The following is a 17,910-nucleotide window of genomic DNA, read 5'->3' as shown; positions in this document are numbered from 1 at the left end:
ATTCCAATAAAGTAATTCTATTGATTAAATTATCATTTTATTTGTTAATAAATTATAATTTAACCAATTCATTCCAATAAAGTCATTCTATCGATTAAATTATAATTCTATTTGTTAATAAATTATCATTTAACCAGTTCATTCCAGTAAAGTAATCCCATTCGTTAAATTATAATTTTATTTGTTAATAAATTATAATTTAACCAATTCATTCCAATAAAGTAATTCTATTGATTAAATTCTAATTCTGTTTGTTAATAAATTATCATTTAACCAGTTCATTCCAATAAAGTAATCCTATTTGTTAAATTATCATGTTAATTGTAAATGTAATAAATTGTAATTTAACCATATCAGTTTAAGACAACAAGTGTATGGATTAAATTGTAATAGATTTAATTGTTAAGAAAGTATAATTTAACCAATGTAATCTAATAAAGTAATTATATTAATTAAAAGTTTGTTAATTGTTTGTTAATCATTTAATCGTATCCTTTTAAAAATGACATATATCACCTTTGATTGCCCAATATCATAACCAACATTTACATTTGCACACTTTCATGGTTACATTGGGTTCAGAGGTTATTGTATTTCAATAAAATTACAAGTTCGCCATAATAATTAAATCATCTTACTAAATATTCTCGACCAAATTATATATAATGGTCGAAAATATTTGACTAAATTTCACACCATTAATAATGATTATTATCAATAACGATGACTGGAATGAGGCCCCGCCCTCCTCGTGGCTCTTCTGTAAATTCCACAAATGTCGTTTTATTAATCTATAATAGTTGACTTGAATTAGTCGGGGCCCTCGTGGCGGCTCGTCCCTTTGTTTGGTGTTTTTGTGTGTGTGTGTGGGTTTTTTTTTTAACCCCCCCCCCCCCCCCCCCCCCCCGCCTCGGTGTGGGCGCGCGCGCGCTGCTACTGTCTCTTTAAATTTACCCAGGAGCCCCTTAAGGAGCCCCAGGGGCCCCTCCAGTCTGGCTCCCCACCCTAAAGACGAGCAGGAGCGTTCGGAGCAGCGAACCGCCGCGGTCGTATGAAAACTTCACTCGGCTCGTGCGCGGCTCGCGTGGGGGCCACATCGTGGCGCGCGGGCTCCTCGTGACAGCGCGCCTGTCCGCCAGCCGCGTGTCGAACAGCGCCGCCGTCCGACCGAGCGACATGTCCGGATCAGCAGCAGCGGCGGCGCTGTGAAGGCGGCGGGATGGACGAGCCCGTGGACCTCCGCCGCTCCACGCAGGCTGACGAGGTTCTGTCACTCATAATCCGCGGCGAGGACGAAGCCGCGCCGCGGGACGCCGCCGCCGCAGGTAAAAGTCCGCTGTGCGTTCACACCACAACGACGGGCCGCCGGCGGCTGTCAGAGGCGCTAATCCGGGTCAGGACGCAGCCTGGCCCCTCCGTCTGTGGCTCCTGTAAACAAAAGGCTCAACAGCACACAGGCAGGGCTGGCTGGCTCACACACAGACGCACACACACACACACACACACGCACACGCACACAATCACACACACTGCTGCCACCTGGCGGCCGCCCCGGGAACAGCCGACCAATAACAGGAGGCGGGGAGCACTTTGTGACATCATAAGGGCTGGCTGAAAGGGGGGAGTTCAAGTTTGTCTAGAGTCATCAGGCTGGTGCTGTTAAATACAAAGGAAACAAAAAAGAGAAACAATTTAACATTTTTAATAACTGAATCAAAGAGCCATCGAGCATTTAAGCTCCGCCCGCTACTGTCAGCTGGCAGATGTAACTGTGGCAGCACTCTGTTTTCCCATCATCTAAATTACTGGTTGTACATTAAATATCAAAGTCAAATAACCAGCGAAAGAGTAAAAGGAGGGTTTACCTTTATTATGTACGGTTGCTGGGAAGTCCAAAATCAAATGTACAAAGTCCCAAAACAAATTTACAAATGACAGATTCTAATAGAAGGGGAATTTGTGTCATTTGTTACATTTCCCTTCTGTCAGAATCCGTCATTTGTAAATTTGTTTTGGCCATTTGTAAATTTGTCTCTGGACTTTGTATATTTGATTCGGGACTTTGTAAATTTGTTTTGGCCGTTTGTAAATTTGTTTCAGGCATTTGTAAATTTGCGTTGGGACTTTGTACATTTGTTTCAGCTGTTTGTAAATTTGTTTCAGAACTTTGTAAATTTGTTTTGGCCATTTGTAAATTTGTGTCAGGACTTTGTAAATTTGTTTCAGAACTTTGTAAATTTGTTTTTGCACTTCCCAGCCACTGTGATTATGGCTCCAAGAAAGATTTAACAGTACCAACACATTGGTTTCCGCCTACAATTTATTTTATGTATGTAAAATAACTAACATAACGCTAACACAAGTTTCTATAAGAAGAGTGGGGCCCTGCGGGGGGGGTGGGGGGCTGCTGTGACAGCGCGAGACTTCAATTTATTTCATGTGAACAAAATTCTTGCAAAAATTTCTAATGAAATGTTAATATTTCTCATCAATGTTTATATTTTAGGGCTGCAACAGACAAGAAATTTGACATTTTCCCCTCTATTAATAATTTATCTTATAAAATGTCAGAAAATAATTTCAAATACATGATGGAAGTTAGAAACTAAATGACACTAACTGATGTTTCAGGTGTAATTCCACCGAGCTGCACCATAGTGGCGCTAAGTGGAATTAATACCATGTGATTTTTAAGAGATGGAACAATTTGTATAAAAAGTAGCAAAAGATGTTGTTGGTGCAATTCCATCAAACGACCAAAAGGTGGCGCTGGTCAATAAATTGAGCTGCAGTGGTTTTATTTGTTTTGTTGGTGTTATTTACTGGCTGAAATCAAATAAGGCGCCAGAAGTCCCTCAGACATCTGTCTTGTCTCTGTGCCACTCAGGAGAGGACGGTCTCACCAACGGCCACGGCGAGGACGAATCAGAGGCCGGCGTGGACCAAGGGGTCCCAGGGGTCAGGTCCCCGGGAATCAGCTACTGGAGCATCACCGAGGGTCCGAACCACCCGCTCCTCCTCTCCCCAGACCCTGGTCCGGGACCCGCTAGACGCAAACCCAGGGTCAAACGAGCCTCACGCACAGGCCTGAGCCGAATTCCAGGCCGCGACCACCGGCGCTACTACCACGAGTACTGGCGCAGCGAGTACCTGATGGACTTTGACCCCCAGCGTCACGGGATGATCTGCATGGTGTGCGGCAGCTCGCTGGCCACCCTGAAGCTCAGCACCATCAAAAGGCACATTCGACAGAAGCACCCCGACTCCCTGCTGTGGAGCGCCGCCGACAAGGAGGTGATCCGCTCCGGGTGGGAGAGCCACCTGAGCCTGGGTGGGGGTCAGAGGTCATACAGCTCTGCTGCTGCCAGGTCTTCACCTCTAGGAGAAGCTGAGCAGGTGGACTCTGACCTACATGCAGCTGGTGGGTGGTAGTTTTCTATATCTGACGCTAGGTGGCGGTATCAGATCGTGTCTGGACAGCCGACGTCATGGTTCAGTGGTAACGTAGGTCACGTGTTTTATTTTACCAGCGTCAAAGAAAATCATTTTTATTTAAGCAGAGTTTTTGTTTTTAGCAGGGTCAAAGAAAATCATTTTTATTTAAACACTCAAGTTTGTTTTATTTAAGCAGCATCAAAGAAAATAATATTTATTTAAGCAGTCAAATTTGTTTTGTTTAAGCAGCATCAAAGAAAATATTTTTTTATGTAAGCACAGTCAAATAATTTTTTTGTTTAAGCAAAGAAAATATTTTTTATTTAAGCAGTCAAATTTGTTTTGTTTAAGCAGCATCAAAGAAAATAATTTTATTTAAACACTCAAGTTTGTTTTATTTAAGCAGCATCAAAGAAAATAATATTTATTTAAGCAGTCAAATTTGTTTTGTTTAAGCAGCATCAAAGAAAATAATTTTTATGTAAGCAGAGTCAAATAATTTTTTTGTTTAAGCAAAGAAAATAATTTTTATTTAAGCAGAGTCATAATTTTTTGTTTAAGCAAAGAAAATAATTTTATGTAAGCAGAGTCATAATTTTTTTGTTTAAGCAAAGAAAATATTTTTTATGTAAGCAGAGTCATAATTTTTTTGTTTAAGCAAAGAAAATAATTTTTATGTAAGCAGTGTCAGAGAAAATCGTTTTTATTTAAGCAGCGTCAAATGTTTTTGTTTGAGGAGGGTCAAAGAAAATAATTTTTATGTAAGCAGAGTCAAATAATTTTTTTGTTTAAGCAAAGAAAATAATTTTTATGTAAGCAGTGTCAAATAATTTTTTGTTTAAGCAAAGAAAATAATTTTTATGTAAGCAGAGTCAAATAATTTTTTTGTTTAAGCAAAGAAAATAATTTTTATGTAAGCAGTGTCAAATAATTTTTTGTTTAAGCAAAGAAAATAATTTTTATGTAAGCAGAGTCAAATAATTTTTTGTTTAAGCAAAGAAAATAATTTTTATGTAAGCAGTGTCAAATAATTTTTTTGTTTAAGCAAAGAAAATAATTTTTATGTAAGCAGTGTCAGAGAAAATCGTTTTTATTTAAGCAGCGTCAAATAAAATGTTTTTGTTTGAGGAGGGTCAAAGAAAATAATTTTTATTTAAGCAGTGAAATTTGTTTTATTTAAGCAGCGTCAAAGAAAATAATTTTTATGTAAGCAGAGTCATAATTTTTTTGTTTAAGCAAAGAAAATAATTTTTATTTAAGCAGAGTCAAATAATTTTTTTGTTTAAGCAAAGAAAATAATTTTTATTTAAGCAGAGTCATAATTTTTTTTGTTTAAGCAAAGAAAATAATTTTATGTAAGCAGAGTCAAATAATTTTTTTGTTTAAGCAAAGAAAATAATTTTATGTAAGCAGAGTCAAATAATTTTTTTGTTTAAGCAAAGAAAATAATTTTTATGTAAGCAGTGTCAAATAATTTTTTGTTTAAGCAAAGAAAATAATTTTTATGTAAGCAGTGTCAGAGAAAATCGTTTTTATTTAAGCAGCGTCAAATAAAATGTTTTTGTTTGAGGAGGGTCAAAGAAAATAATTTTTATTTAAGCAGTGAAATTTGTTTTATTTAAGCAGCGTCAAAGAAAATAATTTTTATGTAAACAGAGTCATAATTTTTTTGTTTAAGCAAAGAAAATAATTTTTATTTAAGCAGAGTCAAATAATTTTTTTGTTTAAGCAAAGAAAATAATTTTTATTTAAGCAGAGTCATAATTTTTTTGCTTAAGCAAAGAAAATAATTTTTATGTAAGCAGAGTCATAATTTTTTTTGTTTAAGCAAAGAAAATAATTTTTATGTAAGCAGAGTCAAATAATTTTTTTGTTTAAGCAAAGAAAATAATTTTTATGTAAGCAGAGTCAAATAATTTTTTTGTTTAAGCAAAGAAAATAATTTTTATGTAAGCAGTGTCAAATAATTTTTTTGTTTAAGCAAAGAAAATAATTTTTATGTAAACAGAGTCATAATTTTTTTGTTTAAGCAAAGAAAATAATTTTTATTTAAGCAGAGTCAAATAATTTTTTTGTTTAAGCAAAGAAAATAATTTTTATTTAAGCAGAGTCATAATTTTTTTGCTTAAGCAAAGAAAATAATTTTTATGTAAGCAGAGTCATAATTTTTTTTGTTTAAGCAAAGAAAATAATTTTTATGTAAGCAGAGTCAAATAATTTTTTTGTTTAAGCAAAGAAAATAATTTTTATGTAAGCAGAGTCAAATAATTTTTTTGTTTAAGCAAAGAAAATAATTTTTATGTAAGCAGAGTCAAAGAAAATATTTCTCCTACACACACACAACCCTCAACTCTTACTATAGTGATCGTTACATATGTATACAACCTCCATATGCATAACTCCTCCATATATACAACCCCCGCAATGATTGTAGTGCATGTAGGCAGCAATGCTCCCCCCCCCCTCCACAGAACTCCTGCACATGCACAACCCCCCCCCAGTACAGACACACACACAACACACACACACACATGGTTTTCACTAGTTTGACAAATATAACATCAGCTGTTGTCGGCCAAACGGGAACATCAAGAAGTTTGATTCAGTTTGGTGTAGGAATTACTGATCGATCTTTGGAGGTATTGAACCTTTTCTTTACAGCGGTACACTGACAGTCGTGCATTTGTGCTTTTATCCTCAGCAGAAGAACCTGACACACCTGAGGAGCCCCCCGTCAGTCCGTCTGCACATTTGGAAGTGGCTGAAGTTCCCCAGCTCCAGCAGGAGGAGGAGGAGCAGAACCTTCCAGGCCACTTGACCCGGACGCTGGAACGCTACCTGAACGACTCGCTGCACGCCTGGTTTCGCCAGGAGTTCCTGATGAAGTATGAGGCAGAGGCGGGTCGGCTTGTCTGCATGGTTTGTGGAGGCGAGCTGCCCTCGCTCCACCTGGACCATATCAAGAGCCACGTGTTGGACACCCACCCCAACTCGTTGGTGTACAGCTCTGAAGAGAAGCACTGCATCCTGCAGGCGTGGGCTCAGACTCACGGTGAGACATATGTGACACATCCCGATAACCTTTGTGACTTCCTGCTGTTGCCATTCCAAACCATAGTCAAGCTAACAGTATATGTGTTTTACCACGGCCATACAACACTCCACCCCCTCGTTAAATTCTGGTGCCGCCCCTGCAAATGTGGTTTTCAGTGTTGTAATAATCCAAGATAGCAGCTCTATCCCCATTTTGTTTAGCCCAGAAACATCTAGTGTGTTTTCCGTGACAATCATGATCTCCTCTCTACTCAAAAAACCTCCTCCACCAATCATGTGAATTCACCTAGTGGCTCTATGTGAAATACAATGTCAGCCGAGCATGGAATTTTAAGATAAAAGATTTCATTTTTACTTTTACTATGCTCTCACTTGTAACCAGTCTAGATCAAAGAATGCTATGGATCAAAGTGACAAGAGATAAAATGTTTAATTATGACTTAAACCAGAGATTTAAGTTTGACTTCATCATGTCCTCTTTGTCTCTGCACCTCCACAGAAGACTCAGACAACTTAATCAATTCAGAGCCCAACACCAAAGAAGCTGGGGTCGACCACTTTGATCAGGACATGGAGACCATCCAGACCAACACTGACTCTTACCCAGACGCCGACGGCACTTTAACTCAGGACACTTGTCTTATTGGAGAGGACGGAGGTGTTGGAACTCCTCAAGTCCCCCAGACAATCCGCCAGCCCAGGAAGAGGCGGCTACGTGGGGGCAACCCGTGGCGGCTTCGCCTGGACTACCTGGTGGCTTACGGGCCTCAGTGCCAGGGGACCTTCTGCATGGTGTGTTCTCAGGTCCTACTTGAAACTAAGGTCAGCAGCATCCGTCGTCACATCCAGGAATGTCATCCGGAGACCACAACCCTGAGCAGAGAGGAGAGGGAGGCCATGGCTGCAGCCTGGACCAAAGATTATCCTAGTGTCGGACTGCAGAGTCCAGACGGTGAGACACACGTAGTCTATACTAACCCACAGCACCCTGGATAAAGTTGAAACAACTACCACTGACAAGGGCCACTTTTCAAGTGATGCATTTCTGCAGAAGGCTTTTCCAAGGTACAGCTAAGTGATTATGACCTTTGACCCCCACATCAATAGGCTTCTTGGTGTCAATATACCAAACACACATACCAAGTTTGGTGACAGTCAGGCACTTAAAAAAGAAATTATGGTGCTCACAACATTTTTGCAAAGAATGCTCCATTAATCATGACCTTTGACCCAAGAGTCAATAGGCTCATTGATGTGAATATACTTAACACACATACCAAGTTTGGTGGCAATCAGGCAATTAGGAAAGAAGTTATTGCGCTCACAAGCTTTAAACTAAGAAACTTCAAATGGGCGTGGCTTGTGACAGGCGGAGTTTGAACTACAGCTGCACTCTCACTCTCTGTTTTGGCAGAAACTTCCCTCAACAAGGCTGCAGGAGTGACGAACGAGGACACCTCTCCCGATGTCACAACGGCAAGTAAAACAGTGAAGGAGGAGCTGGGGAGCGGAGGGGCGGGCAAAGCCGGTGCGGCCATGCCCTCTCGTCATAGTCACTACCCTGGGAAGGACGAGCGGCGGAACTACCAGGTGCGCTGGCTGATGGAGTACCTGATGGACTACGACTGCCTCCGGCACGGGCTGATCTGCACGGTGTGTGGCGCCACTCTGGCTACGCTAAAGGTTAGCACCATCAAGCGGCACATCCAGCAGGTGCACCCGCAGTCCCTGAACTACAGTCCAGCGGAGAAGCAGCAGGTTCTGGCCAGCTATAACCAGAAGGCCCGACAGCCCAGCTCGCCTCCCCAGAACCCTGGACTTACCGAGCGGGCTCAGAGCCCACCTCCTTAGAAAGGGCTTCCAGAAGCCGGTTCTGCTTCACAAACGGGCCTTGCTTTCTTTCTTGAGTCTGGACCTGAGAGGCCGGGCCGCGGGTGGTACACGACCACCACAGAGGTGATGTCATGACCATAAAACATCTTCCATGGATTAAAAAAACAAATTGTGGCACTCATGGGTGACGCTAATGTAGATTTCTCAAGAGGCTCGCGTGACCGCTGAACCTGCAGCTAACCAAAATTCTAACTTAAATGGCGATCAACTAACTAGCACTTATAACGGTCAGAGCTTTTGAAGAGACAGCTATCTTAATGAATAGCATGGAAACCAGGCTCCATTAGCTAAGGTGACAGGTAGCTTAACAAATAGCATGGAACCCAGGCTCCGTTAGCGGTTGCCTAGTAACGTATTTGCAGTTACAGCTAGCATTAGCAGCACAGCGGTGATTCCATTTTAAACTTGAGGGTGGGGTTAGTTTCCTCATGTTTTACACTCCAAAATATTTAAAATGATGCGTTTAATAACAAACTCTTCACAATGAATTTAACATATGCTAATTACGAATCTTTGCTGACTCAGTGTGATAAACAAAAAATGTAACCAGGAGATCGGAAAGGGCTTTATCGCGATGTGTGTAATGTTCACTGTGAGAATAAATGATGCTAATGACATCCAAAACTACAGACAAATCCAGTCAGTAGTTAATTAAATCTGACGCTAGCAGCCAAACCCCATCGCGGTAATAATAAAGATCAGTGTCGGGCTGATAGATGCTTCCAGAATCCGTGTTCGGTGCGTCGGTACGGTTCTGACAATCACTCAGTGACACACTTTACGTGTTGCATACCAAATATTTACTTTTTATAAAATTTGAGATAGTGTAGAACTGTTTCATTTTGACTGTTTGATTGAACGTAGCGTAGCGGGATCAGTGCCCCACCCCCAAACCACATCCTTCATGAGTTTGTGGCGTATTTTGACCAAAAAATTGGCAGACTGGCAGGTTTAGCCAGGCGGGGTCAAGTCAGGATTACAGTCTCAATATATTTAGAATTGATTCTGTTATTGATTATGACGTTATTGATTTATGGGGTGTAAAGCTCTAATTTGAGTTTGTAAAGCAGTCCAAAATTAAAGGTCAAACCATTAGTCCAGTTACTATGAGTTTTAATAGGAACAGTTTTGATGACCGTCAACATCTGTTGATCCTATAACTTTAGATAATTGATGTGATAACAAAGCAAATGGTGCAAACGCTTCCTTTTGTAAAATAGTATTAACTCAGTCAGTAATTTCCACAATTTTTAAACAAAATTAGAGCAGGGCACTTCTATGGTAACGGAATTACAACAGCAGCAAAATCTGGACATATGGCATCTAGCCACGACAGATTAGCTCAGATTATAATTCCGTTACCGTAGAATTGCCCAGCAGTGATAAATTTTGACTCCTGCACACCACAACTCAAGGACGTTATGCCGTACATGGTACTAGCGATATATATATATATATATATATATATATATAAAGTAAAAGCTCAATCTATAATATACACAACTTTAAAAAAGAAAAAAAATTCATGCACCCCATAACTCAAGGTCATTAAGCTGTGGATGGTCCTTTTCTTAAAAAGAAACACCTTATTAGCTCAACCAAATAATATACACATTTTTTTAATAACAAAATGGAACTGTAATTTTTGAAGACTGCACCCCATAACTCAAAAACTTTAAGCCGTACATAGTAATAGCTATACCATTAAAAAAAAAAAAAAAGCTCAACCAATAATATACACAATATATTTATTTATTTTACCAACATGTAACTATAATTCTTGACTACTGCACCCTATAACTCAAGGACATTAAGCCGGGCATGGTACTAGCTATATCTTTTCTTTAAAAAATTAAAATAAGAAACCTTATTAGCTCAGCCAAATAACATATACACACTCACACACTCATCTTCAACTGCTTAGTCCAATTAAGGGTTGCGGGGTTCCAGAGCCTATCCCAGCAGTCATAGAGCGCGAGGCGGGGTCTACCCAGGACAGGACGCCAGTCTGTCACAGCCAAATAACATACACAGTTTTTATTTATTTTTATACATAAATGGAACTGTAATTTTTGACTCCTGCACCCCATAACTTAAGAATGTTAAGCCGTAGATGGTCCTAGTTATACCTTTTTGAAATCTTTATTAACAGATAACTTTTCTGGTCCAAGTTTTAACATGATTGCCCCCCCGCCTCAGCTGACCACTACCTGGCTACAGCTGACACTTTTGGAAGGTCATCATACTTTTTTTTTTTTTTTTTTTGCGTAGGCCCCGGTGTATAGAGTGTCATTTCACCACTTTGGGTGGAACCAAATGGCTCATGGAGTGTTTTGAGTTGAAGACCTAAACCAGAGGAACGGCCGCGGCGTCTGGAGCGGCCGTCGGTTTAACAGACAGCCGTAGTCTTACTGCTTTGAAGTTTTTGAAGATAAAACCTGATCGAGGTCAACGGCGGATTGGGTGCCGTCAGCGTTCAGGTGGGTTTCCCATGAGTGCCCAGTTTGATGTTTTTATGTGTACTCATCTGTTCCGGTTTCTGGCCCAGGGCTGGTTCTGGTCAGGCCCAGAATCCTAAGCTCTCAGGAACAAGAGGCTTCAGCAAAGCCCAATGACTTTTTTTGATAGCGCATCTGAAGACAACGCAGCACTTTGCTCCAAAAATGTCCCAACCACCATCCCCTCCCTCCCGTACAGACGTGAACGTCTATCTGTTTCCATCTGCTTTAGTTCTCAAAGCAAACGCCACCAGCCGCTGCTACACCGTCGCTCTGTAAATACTCTTTCTTTACAAAAGCACTTTGATGCACCCAGTCATTGGCGGTTACACGTTGGAGAATCGCTGGTTAGATTTACTCATTTGTTGGTCTCTTGGTAACATGTCCGGCAGCTTTGGTACCGATTAATTCTGTCACCGTACAAAGTTTATGCAACGGAAACAACGCGGCCGCCATTTGCCTGGAAAGCGGAACTCAGGGATTGTGCTTCCATCAACAAACAGTTCTTCTGTAATCTTTGAGGAACACGTCTTTTTGGTGCATCTGCTTTGGTTGGACACATGAAACCGTTCAATGACTGTAGGAAGACAACCCGCCGGAACTCGTCCCAGTTGTTGTTCCAGGAACATCCAGTGACGGCAGAGACATGGGGTCACATTTACAACTCTGAGCACTTAATAATTTAATATGAAGTATGCTTTGGTTTGATGAAAGGTAGACTTGTTGACATGATGCGTTTGTGTGTGATGCCGGGGCACCAGGGACGGGGGGGGCGCTCACCTTTCATTTGTACATGGCAAACATTTGACATATGCATTCTCTCCTCAATGATCTTTGAATAAACGATCAACACGCTGGCTGGTTATTTTTTCGTGGACGCCTTAGTGCATAGTGCTAGCGGACCAAGAACACCTGCAAGCGCAGCCAGGATCATTACAAAAAGTCTTCTGTGTGGACATCATATCAGGGATGGATCCAGCCACAAATAAGGGGTGGGGGAGACTTGGACACCCCGGGATATCCAGAAAATTATTAATAGTTTTATTTGTAAAATTTGGGGTCAAAATCTTTATTTACAAAACTGGAAATGACAGCCACGTTCAGAAAAGCTTTCCCATATTTTATCGCACCAGATAGAACCACCAGTGTGATTTTTATGCCTGTCTGCTCCCGTTTCACTTGGCTGATCTTGAAAACGTAATCGATTCTTGGCGTTTGGGAAAAGATGGTCTGCCTCAGTGTACGCTGGATATGGAACGATTCTTCGTCATCAAGAAACATTTTGCCAACGAACATTTTTTTCGCTGCTCGTCGCTGCAGATGAAATGACTTCGGTCTCCTGTAGATGGTGCCGAGGACGGCTGCTTTCAAAGATTTTCTAGAAAACCTTTGATCTCCTCCAGAGTATGGTATGAGGAGTTCCTGCATACACCCACTGTTCACTTTTCCACGTAGCTCAGTCAGCAATCCATGTCCACCTGACTAGTTCTTTTGTCCAAACTGCGTCAAATATCATCCAATATATTGTCCAACACATTTAAAATCATCCATCTTGCTGCTTTATAAATTTAAGAAGTCCTCATGTTAAGTAACAGCACATGATGTGGTGTGTACATGCGCTACATAGAGTTCCTATCCATTGTTCACACAGATGACATCATCAGACCAGGATCCTTTGATGTGTTTTTATTAATTTCACTTTGACATCAGAACAGAGACATTTTTTTCCTGACATCTTTCCCAAAGCTTCAAAATACCAATCAAAGTCATTGCAATTACAAAACGGAGCCAATATCCTCAAACATGCCCACACCTGACCAAAACGGGCAGAAAGCAACATGCTAAAGGGGGCGGGGTCATAATCAGCAAGTTGAACACAAACTAATAAAATTAATGATCTAGTTACACAAGTGAGTTTTAGTATCTCAGGCAGGTCGTCAAACCGCTAAAGCTACAATATGTAACGGTCTCACGTTCAAATAATCACAACCCGACTCCGCTTGAATCCATGATCACAGACTGTGAATAACAATGGTACCAGTGCCCCCTAGTGGCCAGCTGCAATACAGGTCATTAATACCAGCTTCCCCACAAAGGCGCACAAAAATAGACGTGCAAATAGTTATTTTTACAGTTGTCACCTACGTGTCCCAATATTCACTGGGACAACACCTCAGTTAAAAAAAAAAAAAAAAATACCGTTAGCTTTGATTGTTAGCTAATATCAGAGTTGCTAATGGCTAATTCACACGGTAATATTCTTAGTGCGCTCCTGCTGGTGAAGGCACACGTTTAGTGTTAAAATCAGACAGTGGGGTTGTACCGAGCCCGATCATGTGATGCAGCTGGCGAAGACCACAGGGAATTAAGTCAAGTTTGCGAGATGGTGACCCCGCCCTCGTGGTTAAGTTCATTCTCAGTCTGCTTCACAGAGGCTGAGAAAAATGAGAAAACGTGAAACAGGTCTGCCAGATTTTCTGTCCGTATTCTGAAATAAGCGCCTTGGGGCAACTGTTTGTTGTGATTTGGCGCTATATAAATAAAATTGATTTGAAATAAATTAATTACTGGATGAGCTCATGAACGATGAGCTCTGAGCTCATTTTTTTTTTTTTTGGCTAATGAAGAACTACATCTCCCATGAGGCAACAGCCAATCAGAATTTTCTTGGGGAAAGAAAACACACACACACACACACACACACACACACACACACACACACACACACACACACACACACACACACACACACACACACACACGGCCTATAAAAAACAGTTATCCTCTTCTTTTACAGGATTCATTTTATTTTTACGTCAAATCAAAAACTTTAAAAATGCACATTTTTAAAAATTTTACTGTTTCACTTTAAAGCAAAAGAAATTTAACATAACTAATGTTTTTATTCCCCCCCAAAAATCGCTGTGCTTTAGTCGTAATTAGTTAAATGGAGACAGGCCACATGTAGTTCAAGTGTGTGTGTATGTGTGTGTGTGTGGGGAAAAACCTAGTTAATGAATATCGCTCAGCAATCAAACAAACCCATATTTAAGAACAAGGCATTAAAGAACACCTTCATAAAGAAGCTTTGATGTGATGTTGTAAAACAAACAGGTGGCACACTTCTCATCGAGGCTGGATTTCCCACGAGTCGCACTGTTCTAACACTCACTAGATAGTTTTTTTTTTTTTTTTTTGTAGAATATTGACCTAAAAGTCCAGGAACCCGTTTCAGATGTTTCCTGCTTTTGACAGAAGTGATTTGCAGACAGCAAAGAAGGCGGGGCTTCAGCTGGTGAGGCGTTAAAGCAGCAGCTCTCTTCAGGCTAATTCATCGAGATTGCATGGCGGATTTGTTCGGGCTGGAGGCGAGCGTGAAGCATTGCATATTTTGGCTTTAACTGTGAAGACATCGTGGAGACATTGGTGAGGCGAGCGAGCAGACGGTGATCATGGTGAGAGATGTTAACATGCACGGGGAGGAATGTTCCACGACGCAGGGGGAGGAGGGGGCGGATCAAACATTCAGCAGGCAGACGTCAGCAAAGTCAAAGCACGAGTCATTACTGTGTCCAACGCTGATGAACTCCTCCATCGCTGGCCACCAATCAGCACTCGGGAACAGAACCGCTAACGTACCCGGCGTGTCAGTCGCTTCCATTGCAACGTAGCAGTAGCGCTAACACAGAGAGTCCAAAACAAAACCATAATCATATTCAACAAATCTGCATGTCCAGTTTCACGGCCGTCACTAAAGACAAAGGATCAGACGGACCTCCAGAATAAAAGTCCAAACGCACTCTGCACTGCAAAATAGAAAAAGCCAAACCTAAAAATTTTTTTTTAAATTAAAACTTGGAATTTCCTCAACGTATTTTTTTTTTTTTTTTTGTCAATTTCAATTAAAAATTTGGTCAAACTGCATTTTATTGTTTGACCAAAACAAAATTCTGGTTCAGCTCAACTCAGTTACAAGTTCAATGAACCTACTCAACAGCTAACTGGTGGGGGCGGGGCCTAAATTATAAACTACACAACCTTCTTCTACAACTAATTACTTTTGTGTTCCTCGAACTAGAAATTCTGAGTTGAGCTGATCAAAAATTCTAAGTACAAAAATCAAATTATGTTTTATGCAAATAAAATCCTTAAATTGAAAAATGTCTATTTTAGAGCTTTTTCTTTTTTGCACGCGTTCTTTATTCTGCGACACCCGCAAACCTCCACAAAACGCATTCAGCTGAGAGGACGACCAATCAGGAAATAAGTCAACCCGACGCACAATCGGGAATTTATTTATATGCACTCTAAAAAAAACAAAATACTCTTAAGCCTTAGGACACTGTTAGCAAGCTAGCAGGAAGTCAAAGCGTGTGCCCTATAATTAAACTCCACGACGACAAGTACTGAAGAAGAATAAAAATTTACACATAAATGTGAGACTTCAACACTCTGTGGCTTAAACAGGTACGACAAAATGTGTTAACGCCCGCTGTACGTGAGGGAACGTCCATATAAAAAGCGAGGCTAAGTCGCTGAAATACAGCAGAGCTCATTTGTTTTTAGGTGTATTTACAAAACAAACTATTTGATCAAAACGGGGTGAACTAGACCAAATTATCACCGCTGGCTCAGTAATCACACGCTGCTCACGGCTTTTCAAAATAAAAGTTCAGTGCATGGCAGAAAATTACATTATAAATAAAAACAAAACAAAACAAAAAAAAAAGGCCAATCAGGTCACAGCTTCTAAAAATTCAGACAACTGCCATGGAGCAAGAGAGCAGGACAAAGTGAGCTACTGCAAAGATTTTGTCCTTGTTTTTTTCTTCAGTGTCTTCAGAGAAATTTCCTGGTTTAAAATACAGACATTTATCATCCACTTCCTGCTCGCTGTGAATGACAAAACCAGGTCATAGATTCAGTCTAGCTCACTCAACCCTGTCTCCTTTTCCCTATGCCACGCCCACAGACAGGCGGGCCGCTGTGGCGTCACATTGCCAAAACGAAGAGCTTCCTGTCTGCACAGGAAGCTCATTTCTAATGCTTGTACTTTAAGCTGCGCAGTAGTTGTACATTGAATATTGAGTAGCTCAGAGTTTTTTTTTTTCCCTATCTAGCAAAGTTCAGTGTGGTGGCGGCTGGAAGGCGGAGCAGGGGGAGGAGTTAGACTGGGGGAGGAGTTAGCAGGGGAGGGGTTTGATGAGGATGACTGTGACATCGAGGATTCTCTTTGATGGAATTCATCATTCGGTTTTGCTACGTTTCACAGCTCCAGGAAGCTTCTCTTGCAACCTGGAAGATAAAAAAAGTGACAGGCGGTTTTATTTTACAGAACCGTCTGGTAACATCTGGAAAATAGATCAGCACATCCAGGATCTTCTCAGGACTTACTTGGCAACAGTGTTGTTGACTTGAGTACGCACCAGGTTAATGTAGTGATCGATCTGAGTCTGGGGAAAAAAAACAAAACAAAACAGATTGGTGTGCAGCAGTCAGACAGACGTGACAGCATCTTAAAACCCCTGGAACCATGACCAGCTCCTTCCTCGTCCCTTCAAAGGACCTCCTAACATCACCTCTGAGTCCTCGAGAGACTCAAGAGCTCATGGAGTCAGCAGAACCCTGGACAGAGGTGGTACACCACGCCCGTACCTATGCAGGAGGTCCAGGTGAACCCGAGTCACCCAGGACCACCCAACAGGAAGAGACTGGCTATCTGACACGACACAATAACTCTGTGTATCAACAGGCCCAGAACTCCACGGTGGAACCTGAACACCCTGACATCAGGAAGTGTTCCAGAAACACATCCTCAACAGCACGTTCCCAATCAGATTTCTAGTGGAACCTGCTTTGTTTCACATTTGGCTGTCTTCTGTGATGATGGCTGACTGGATGTCCTTGGTACCAGATCTCTGAGGATGGTCCTAGGGTACTGCTGGAGCAACAGTTATTTAGGGAGGTTCTGATAAGGGGTACCATCAAGTAACATCAGCTCCAGCATTGTGACCATGTGGTATATTTCTTGGTCCAGGATCTTGCCAGGGTTTGGGTCGGAGGTGTTGTCTACCAGGTGTTGCTCCACAGTGTGGCGGATGATGCAATGCGTGGCACCAGCCTCTGCTCTCAGACCTTCTCCAGCCGCTCAGTACATTCACACACACCCCTTGAAGATGTTTGGTACTGAGCCACTTCCGTTTGACCCATCACTAGCTGGCATGGTAAACAGCAAGCCAGAATGCGGTACATTTTGTACTTTGTGTACTTGTTAATCGAGTTATAATCTTCATTGCCTACATCAGGGTCAAAACATTTGGGAGGAACTTGTGGAATATGTGCAGAATGCCAACACCAACTTGAATACGGCAGGCGTATACATGCAGGAGTTAATGGACATCGAGGTGTTAGACCGGCTATGAAAAATTACATGTAGACCAATTTCAGTCCAACAAAAACCAAACTAACGCAGTAACATTTTCTTCGTGTCACGTAAACCCGCTGACTCAGGAACCTGCGCGCTGGATCGTGTCCAGAGAAACGCGTCACGTGGCCAACATGGTTGAAGCTGATGCTCCCTCATAGTGTAAGCGATCCTCCTCATCCGAGTCTCCGTAAGTAACGGCTCGTTAATTCAGTGTTATCCGAGGATCCTCCACAGAGACCTGGTACTAAAGACGTTCAGTAGTCAGAAAAGCAGAGTGAGCTCAACAACAAGGAGGCAAAAAGCCTTCAGTGTCCGAGCGCAGACTGTGCTCATCCAGTGAGGTCATCCATGATGTCATCACAGCTCAACAAGGGGGCTGGGGACTGACGGGACAGGGTGTGTGTGTCTCACCTTGTTCTTCTCGTAGATAGGAGGCACGGCAAAGAGGAGGATGTCAGCTGGGGGACACAGAGACAGACAGGAAACCGTTAAAGCTGACGGTCACATGTCCATACAGGTACCAGACCAGGGTTCAGAACTAAAATCACACCAGATATGAAGGAAGCCCCCCAAATGGTTTCTGAGATCTAGCTCCAGACAGAC

The 17,910-nt window shown here is 41.5% G+C and overlaps 2 protein-coding genes and 1 long non-coding RNA gene across 6 annotated transcripts in view; 2 read left to right on the top strand and 1 right to left on the bottom strand.

Moving 5' to 3' along the window:
* The first annotated feature begins 997 nt into the window (after positions 1-997).
* si:dkey-106g10.7 (uncharacterized protein C11orf95 homolog) lies at positions 998-8,487 on the top strand. Of its 2 annotated transcripts, none has more exons than XM_034164377.1 (5): positions 998-1,325; positions 2,888-3,421; positions 6,140-6,487; positions 6,989-7,441; positions 7,904-8,487. In XM_034164377.1, the coding sequence occupies exons 1-5, from the start codon at positions 1,220-1,222 to the stop codon at positions 8,338-8,340; spliced, it is 1,878 nt and encodes a 625-aa protein (XP_034020268.1). In that variant the 5' UTR covers positions 998-1,219; the 3' UTR covers positions 8,341-8,487. The 2 variants fall into 2 exon arrangements, with proteins under 2 accessions (XP_034020268.1, XP_034020267.1); XM_034164376.1 differs by having other exon boundaries at positions 6,137-6,487.
* Positions 8,488-12,172: 3,685 nt separating this feature from the next.
* Positions 12,173-15,583, top strand: LOC117504863. Its single transcript, XR_004558915.1, has 2 exons — positions 12,173-12,781; positions 12,814-15,583. It is a non-coding gene; the product is annotated as an uncharacterized LOC117504863 (long non-coding RNA).
* Positions 13,789-17,910, bottom strand: part of rtn3 (reticulon 3) — a 46,316-nt gene continuing 42,194 nt past the window's right edge. For all 3 annotated transcript variants that reach the window (XM_034164361.1, XM_034164362.1, XM_034164363.1), the window contains 3 exons: positions 17,719-17,765; positions 16,275-16,333; positions 13,789-16,175 (listed from right to left, as the gene is read on the bottom strand). In XM_034164361.1, the coding sequence (XP_034020252.1) occupies positions 16,127-16,175; positions 16,275-16,333; positions 17,719-17,765 (155 nt within the window). In that variant the 3' untranslated portion in view covers positions 13,789-16,126. The remainder of the gene's footprint in view (positions 16,176-16,274; positions 16,334-17,718; positions 17,766-17,910) is intronic.

Source organism: Thalassophryne amazonica, chromosome 23, assembly GCF_902500255.1.
Source record: "Thalassophryne amazonica chromosome 23, fThaAma1.1, whole genome shotgun sequence".
In the NCBI taxonomy this organism is placed as follows: domain Eukaryota; kingdom Metazoa; phylum Chordata; class Actinopteri; order Batrachoidiformes; family Batrachoididae; genus Thalassophryne; species Thalassophryne amazonica.
This window is presented reverse-complemented; position numbering and strand designations above follow the sequence as displayed.